We start from the raw sequence: 9,196 nt of genomic DNA on the forward strand, positions 1-9,196 counted from the left end.
ATGATGTTGGTCACAGAAATCCTAGCATCGACCGAGGGGTCTGACTGTTCCGGCAGCTCAGTGTGCATGCGCAAATATATGGGTAAACTTAAATTAAACAGATTGAAGCTTATGCTTTTACAGACAGGCCACCCACAAGAGCAAGACATTTTAAACATCACACTCCCGAAATACAGTAGGTATTCATGCATTATGTTGCATATTCAGCATTTATGTACGAAACACGACCCACACTAAAACTATTAATTACACAGACAAGTATTACGACCCGTGAGGACTATCCATCGGTCATGGATGCGACTAGTGTAATTAGAAAATTGTAATGTACGATTAACGTAAAAAACTAGTAAATTTAACAACTAAAGAATATACGATACACTTGTGTTATTATTCATATTGGTAATCCACAACGAATTGACAAAGAAAATAATAGTTGAAAAATTAAATTAACCTAATTGAATAGAAATTTAAATAGAAGTTTCATGTGTTGTATTCATCTAATACAAAATGGCAACTCCTAATATTCCAACTTCAATAAAGTTATCGGGTCACCTAGAATGTTCAAAACAGTTATAAATAATACAATTTTTGAAACGAAGTTTTTGCTTGGAAAATTCAATTGAAAACAATATTCAAAAAGCACCATTTTTTTATTATCGGTCAGCAAAGAAATGCATAAAGTACTATTTAGTTAATGTACTCTTGCCACACCGAATGATGTAGAGCAGTGGTTCTCAAACTTTTTTTTCGAGTACCACTCATGTGTATTATTAATCTGTCGCGTACCACTTATATCTATTTCCAAGTGACCATATTCAAACACAATTTAAAATAATCATTTATTTACTCTCCGTTCTATCACTTTGTGGCCTTTCGCGTACCGACGTCCGACATGTAGTCTAGTTGTGGTATCTCTATTCCACAGCTGATTATTTTTGCGGTCAAACATATTGGTATACTTTGGTAATTTTATTGGTGAATTATAAACAATAGACATTAACAAAGCTGTTAATACAATTATCCAGTTACGAACATTAAATATATCTTTATTGACACATTTATTAGTATTATTAAGAATCAAATACACGAATAAATGAACGCAGAAAAAGTTTTATGAAATCTTAATCCAACTATAAAGTAGATATATTAAATCAAATATTCTTATTTTCACTGGTGTGCATTTGTAGGTAATTAAATAGCGAAATAGATCGTCAAATGGCCTTTGATTTAAAACTTGTTACTTGTCACGTCGCATGGTTAAGGTTTCTCGCCTGGGTGCGTTTTCTGGTGCACAGTCAGATTGCTTTTTTGGGTGAACAACTTGTCGCACACGTTACATGAGTACGGTCTCTCGCCTGTGTGCGTCCTTCGATGTACAATCAAAGAGTTACTACAAACGAACGACTTGTCGCACATATCACAATGGTGGGGTTTCTCGCCTGAGTGCGTCCTCCGGTGTAATATCAAAGAGCTATTTTGGGAGAACGACTTGTAGCACTCGTCACAATTGTACGGTTTCTCGCCTGTGTGGGTTCTCCGGTGTACAATCAAATTGCTGCTTCGGATGAACGACTTGTCGCACGCTTCGCAAGTGTACGGTTTCTCGCCTGTGTGGGTCCTCCGGTGTATAATCAAATTGCTGCTTCGGGTGAACGACTTGTCGCACGCTTCGCAAGGGTACAGTGTCTTACCTCTGTGAATACTAAGGTGTGAATTTAGTTTGCTGATGTCGGTGAACGATTTATCGTATACGTTGCCTGGGAAATGTCTCTCGTTCATTTTAGTGCTATACATCCTATTGCATTCGTTGACGCTGTCATGAGTATTTTCTCAGATCCTGGTAAATAATGGTTCCTACATCAATTAAATGTTAGTAACGACCAAACTTAAGGTTTTTTTTGTATATAACTCGTAGTTCTTTTTCATACAATTATGTGATCAATAGCTTATTGTCGTTATGGTTTATACTTTATACTAATATGGTCGGTTAGTATTTATTTAGATCACCTTGTTTTGAAGCCAGCATTCCTTGCCTACCTATATGACTGTTTGATGTAATTATAAATGCAATATTAAAAAAGGATAAAATTACCACTTAGTTATTTGTGAGGCCAAATCATACTTACAAAAGACACCAAGAAAAATTCAATCACAAGATTGGACTAGATAATAAAATTAAAATATTTTTGTTATAAAAAAAAATTTGAAAAATAAACTATAACTTACCTAATGCATAGGTACTATTATATATCTTATCACACCTACCTACCATTTATGTAGAATATGTTGTATTAAGAATACAATAATTATAGACTAAATTATATGCACCTACTATCATTGTTTATTTTGAAAATAATCTGTTACTAGCCTCAATTTTAAGTTTCTGTTTTTATATTTTTATAATGTTTTCATCAGACATATTATCTAGGTACTAATGCTATTACCGATATTGGGTGAAATATTTATTATTTCTTTACTTATAATTTTAATGGAATTACATTTAGGTTATTCTACTGCATTTCTAAACAACTTCCACTGATTTCTTGTTTATTTATATTATCTCCGCCTATTCATTGTTCATTTGAATATTTTAACTATCCAGATTATGGTTTTTCAGCATTAAAATTATATCGTTACAAGGCATGTCTTTATGTGCTAGTAGGCTACCTTCATAGGTACATGACTGCCAATTGATTTTAATGCTTTCATTTTTCAATATTTATGAATTATGGTCAGTGTAGTATCAGCTAGTTCAGCTAGTTTAATGTGGTGCATGTGCACTTGGCCCCCAAAACTTTATAGACTCCATGTATTTCAGACATTTATTTTTAATACAACAAACTACATCCAAATCAATATCCATAGAACAAAAGGGGTGTAATATTGGTTATTTTACCATATCTGCTGAGTTTATAAAAACTATGTACTCGAAAAAGAGCAATTATAATAATTATACTGTGATATTTCAAACAATAAACATAATGATTCTAAACATTAATTATACTAAATTATGTATAGTACCTACCTATAGGTGGGTAATAATATGCTATTATTACCTACCTATAGGTGGGTAATAATATGCTATTATTTTACTTTTTATCGATGATTTCTCCATGTTAGTCTTAGTTGTAACGACTTTTGAGAATGTTTAGGTAAGTGGTTAACCTAAAATTTGGATGTACATAGGGAAATTCACCAAGCGTGCTCACTGCTAACTCATTTTTTTCGTTTCAATAATGATGCAGTTATTCAAAATCTAATCTTTGAAATTTTTAAATATACTTAAAGATCATATTTTTAAATTCTTGAGAATTTTCTGTTCTACATTGAAATGTTTTCGGCACATATAACTAATTTAAACTATTAACCATATCACTAATAATAAAATATAAATACTTTAATCACAATAATACAATAATATCACACCAGCTGCGGTACTCCTCTCAATCAAACATATCTTAACTGAATGCCTTTCATACGAAACGGATAGACGAGAAGCAGGCATTTCAAACATTCTGTCAGAAACCCTCCACCCGGACAACATAAAACACATGATAACTTTTATTACTAAGTCCAACCTTATCAATAATATTTAATATGTAACTTATACATCATGTAAATCATTTAGAGTTAAACTCTTTGTTGCCAATGGTCATAGTTGCCGAGGCTTAATTCAAATAAAAAATGTAAAAAAAAATAATAATATCACACAATTTAACTATAGTAACATAGGCTGGCCCTCTATAAAGTTCGTACCGGTACTCACTTGCTCATCTAAAACTTGATCTAACGATTAAGGTGATAACATTTTTTATCAAATTATTCGATCAATGTATTAGGCTGCATATTTGCCAATTCCATAACATTATATTACTTAAGGTATATACAAACATAAAAAGTGTTGAGTGTTTAAAAAATAATATTATTTTCAGTTACTTCCAAACTATACTGAGATAATACAACAAGGTTTTTACATTTAATATTACATTAAAAAAATCAAGAAAAATGTATACAACATGTTGTATTATTTAATTATATGTTATTCAAAATTAACTTCTAATATTTTACACAATGTGCAAGAAATTCAGAATCAGAAAAAAAATGTAATAATATATTAGAAGAAAAACAAGATTATACATATTTTACTCACTGTTAAGACTTATATAAACTTATAATTCCTTACATATATTACAACTGTACATTTCATGTGTGCTTTTTACTTCAGTTTTCCCTCTGGAGAAATTATTTAATATCCCTATGAATATTCAGAAGCATAATCTCATTGACTCGGTCTTCTCAGTTCTCATATTGTTTATCTCGAGTGTGTTTCTGTAAGCTTTCTCTCTATGGTAGTTGTGGTCAATGGGGTTAATGAATCGAAATTTCTGAATTGTATTTTTTCCGAAAGTCCGTAAACCCGGAACCTTTTTTCCCTAACACCTTTTACCCTTGTCGATATTAAAATCGATAAATTATAATTTGTATACAAAATAAAAATAAAAATAATAATAACATAATAAATATTGTAGTGTTACAATTAAATATTTTAAAATCAATAAACTATAATAGATATAAAGCGGCAGTTACCTATGTTGTCGAGGCCATTATTTATAAAAATAATAAAATCACAAGCGCGTGGTTATATCGGTGTAAAATACAAATCAGTTGTGTCGTATTGTAACTATGTTAAAGTGCGAAAAGGCAAAATACCAGTACTTTTTCGTAAATACTCTCTTTATCACAAGTGAAAAATAATTATTGAAAGATCAGAATGCATAGCAATAGCTGTATCTAAATATGTTGTATAGAAAATACGCCACTGTAGTTACTCACAATAATCAAATTTTTAAGTTTTTAAATTATTTTATTTCTGGAAAATAACAGTCGGGAAAAAGGCGTTCGGAAAAAAAGGGGTCTGACTTTCTAGCAAAATACCATTCGGTAAAAAGTTCATTTAGGAATTTCGATTCAAGAAAAACGGCGGGTACCCAGATGCAGAGGCGTAGCCGGGTTAGGGTGTTTAAATATAAAATTCCCCATAAGTTTTCCTATAGTTAACAAAAAAAAAGTTTGCAGGGGAGTCAAATTAATTTTATATGAACATAATTTGAAGTTATACATTGGATATTCATCAGTAAATTAACAAATTCTCAAACAAAGATCTTCTTATTTAGTAGTAATTCAAAAAACTATTAACCATAGATACTTGAAATTTTTAGTAAATCTTTATTTTATCATTTTCTTTACATGATATATTGACTCATTTGGAGTTATTTGGAGTTATTTTGAGTTATTTATAGATATTTGAAATTTAAAGTTCTTTTGTTTTTTTTGTCTATAAATGTCATTAACATTTTTTTCGTTGTGTTAAAATGGTTTATAATGTAACGCAAGTTTCCTCCTATATAGTTAAAATAGCAGTAAATAAATATTAAAAATTCACTTGCTCGATTTTTCTTATAAGCATTAAAAGTTCAAATTTGGAAAAAATGTATCAAAACTCGAACATTATCAAATTATTTTGCTACTATATAAGTACTGTAACCAAAAATCTAAAAATATATAAATAAACACAGTTCTACTTTACAGACATTTTGAGTTCAAATTTGGATGGAATAACATATTATAACCAAGAATAATGATTCTGGTTATTTTTCGTTGATTTGAAAATATTATTCGCGACCTCGTGGGTACTGGAAACTGGTAGAGTATATTATTATATTTTATACACACAATGACATTTTCAAATGCAATTTTTTCGGCCAAAATGATTTTAACCTATACTGTATCACAACTATAATCCCTAATAGTAATAAAATAAACTATACTTAAATCACAATAAAATTATAAAATATACTTCGTATTAACTATTAAGCATTATATGCTGTCAGACCGTCTTCGCTGAGGATCGTTTTTCGTAAACAATGATTCTATATCAATAAATTCAAATTTAACACATCCATCACAATTTACAATGACTTTCTGGACACCTACATAATGTGCGCAACAGAGCGTTCCCGCACGTGCCCTCTTTTTTCTTTTAAACGTGTTTGGTTATAAATGATTGGAAATGATTATTGATTACACATAGAAAATATCGATAAAGAAAGACTTTTTGACCAAGGATTACGAGTCACTATGTTAAATGCTGCCTAATTGTTATAAATTATGTATAGGTAAATATTAAATGGAATTACATATCATGTAATCGGTTTATTTACCACATACATCGATTGGCTCCCTATTGACTATTATTTATTAACCATCAAATGAGTATTAATTAAAAAACCAACTTTTAAAATTAATGGTCTCTTGCTGTATGTTTATTATTATGATTTAAGCTTTTAAACTATATGCACAATTATTTTAAATGCAATTTCAAAACCCTAATTATAACCATAACAGGTTGAAATAATAATGTCATAATATTTTCATTCATAAGTCATTAGACACACGTCATCGTTCGTGTTTTGAACGCCATGTTAATTGAAATGCTGAAACTAACGAAATGGTATGCGTTAGCGTTATTTACATTATGGATAAGCATTTATTTACGATATACACTATAGTCACTAATGGAGTTGTATACATGCTATGCAGTCGCATTGGAATATTTGTTATTTTTTCAGTATTAAAATTTTGTTTGCAAAAACATAGTACTAGCCGGAAAATGATGTGCCAATTTCAATTGCTCCAACGTGAACTTGACATCCCGAACTATGTGTGATCGTCGCAGTTGAAAAACTATGTCGCAAGTTCCTCAAATTGTTGCAAATAATTATTAGTTATTATATTTATTTTATACAGTAGTCGATTCCGTGCACTCCGTTGCCAATTAAAAATACCAAATCTATATGATTCAAAATGTGTGTTCAATTCGTCACTACTTCAAGCCTTCAATACCCAGCGTGCTGATGTTCAAACCTTAAGTGACAAGTTCCGGTGGATTTACATTATCGTATTGAAGATTTTTAACACAGCCTTATAATTACGGTCTAAAATTATATTTAATCATAACAACTATTTTTGTCTCGCATATCTAGCCATGTGCCTATAATTGATGACACTATTTTTAAAATGGGTACCAAATAACCGATTGCTCTCAGTAAGTTGTTCTTCACATACACAAAATGTTGTCACTTTAATAGCAACTCAATAATAAAAAGAAATATATTATTATTTGTTATTATAATTAATTCTATTATTTCTATAAAAATCCTTAAATTTGCAATAAAAATAATTAACCGCTATTTGTCGAGAAAAAATATTGCTTAAGATCCTTGGGATGCTTATGCAGCGTTCTGATGGTACAAAAATTTTAAAATCGGTTAACTTGTGAATTACGTTACCCCGAACAAACGAGTAAACAAACGATTTTTCTTCTTCTTATATTACTATATTAGTATAGAATATAGATAAACATTTATTTCAGATACACGAATGCTGTATATAGAATATGCAGTTAATAATTGCAGTTTATAATTCTACACGACGCGCTTATATAATACAATTTAAAAAAAAAATTGGTTAACTCTACTTACAATTTTATTAAATATCGATTTTTGGAAGTATATTACTTTTTTCAATAATGTGCTCTTTTGGGGAATTTTCACAAGCAAATAAATAAATCCCAAAATATTTATTATCAATTTAATTTTCATAATTTTTTTCATACCTACCTTTAATAACTAGATAAAAGCAATTTTTAATTTTTAATTTATCGGGTATTTTTGTTATAATCTGTCTAATATACAAGCATGCCTACATTTACATTGTACAGAGACTGAAATCGTACATTTCATGAATTATAAAAAGTCCGTCTGTTGTTGTATCAAGTAGAATAAATACCGTTTGTGCATTATAATGTTGATTATTCGGACCCAATAAACGATAATGTAAATACTCAAAGTCATATCACATGTGCCATACTGCAATGTGCATATACCTATATTAATTTTATCGTCTTTACCCAATACGATTTAATTAAAAATATGTTATTATTATTAAAGTTTGTGAATAAAAAAATAAAGATGAGTGAACAATTAAGTATCTGTAATTTGTATGATATAGCCATGCAGTAAATATTATGTATCTATAATTTTAACATATGCGTATACATTTTAGAACTAATTAAGTTCCGGGTTACATAACAATTGAAGTGAACAAAACAAATCCTTTTTCAAAACTTTTCAGAAAATGATAAAAGCAATTTAAATTTGATTGAATTGACAAGAACTTAGAATTCATTAATTCTATTTATAATAAAATTCTCCTGGAGCTACCAGAAAATAAAAACCGGACAGCTCCAAGTAAGTTATATTTCCTGTATCTTCTAAACTTTTTAGATTTTTGGACTTTTGATGAAAATGGATTTATTTTGTTTTTGCATTAAAAGTTTTCAATTTATTGTGTCCTGTGAATTTTAAAGTATGGTATCAATCGAGCCCAAATACAAAATGAGTCCCGTCAAACTTAAAAAAAATTAGGACTGTCAGTAACTAAAAAATCTGCATGTAAAAGCTATAATTGTTATAAATATTTAAAAAATATGTGAAAATATAATTTATTTTTGAATTTTGAATTATTTAACCAGTCGTAACTTACGCCACAAAAACCATGGATTCTCATACAGTTATATCATATGATAGTATTTATAGGTATATTACTGATTTGGATTTAATGTAAGTACCAAATACCAATACATACAATCTTAAAAAAAAATTACGAAAGAGTTTGTTTAAAAAACTTTTAAAATTCTTAAAACTGAAATAAAATATGCATTCCCATTTTTGTAAAGATTTAAAAAAAAAATAAACGCATTAAAAATATGAAAAATAGACTTATTCTTATTAAAGAAAACTCACAGGTATTTTATTTTATGTTTATAATAAAGAAAAAAAAAAATAAGGAATAATCGTTTTAATTTATTTGAGTGCTTATATCAATTTAAAAACAAAGTTTTATTATTATAATACATTTAAAAGATAAACACATTTTTAATTTAATCAATAGACAATAAATAAATAAATAAATAAAAATGAACAAAAATGTGTCGATTGACCAACATTGTTTAAAAATACATCAAAATATAAGAATAAGGAAAAAAGACTCACAAAAAACTGACCTGAAATATCAAAAACGAAATTCAAGATTGAATTCATTGTTATACAACTCAAAATTTGTGTTGAGAAATATG

The 9,196-nt window shown here is 28.8% G+C and overlaps 1 protein-coding gene across 1 annotated transcript; it reads right to left on the reverse strand.

Annotated features, from left to right (window-relative positions):
- Positions 1-1,186: 1,186 nt before the first annotated feature.
- LOC111033198 (zinc finger protein 322-like) lies at positions 1,187-1,779 on the reverse strand. The gene has a single exon (XM_022313837.1). It carries the CDS (start codon positions 1,777-1,779, stop codon positions 1,258-1,260), a length of 522 nt encoding a protein of 173 aa, XP_022169529.1. The 3' UTR covers positions 1,187-1,257.
- Positions 1,780-9,196: the final 7,417 nt, after the last annotated feature.

This window comes from Myzus persicae, unplaced genomic scaffold (genome assembly GCF_001856785.1).
Source record: "Myzus persicae strain clone G006 unplaced genomic scaffold, MPER_G0061.0, whole genome shotgun sequence".
In the NCBI taxonomy this organism is placed as follows: domain Eukaryota; kingdom Metazoa; phylum Arthropoda; class Insecta; order Hemiptera; family Aphididae; genus Myzus; species Myzus persicae.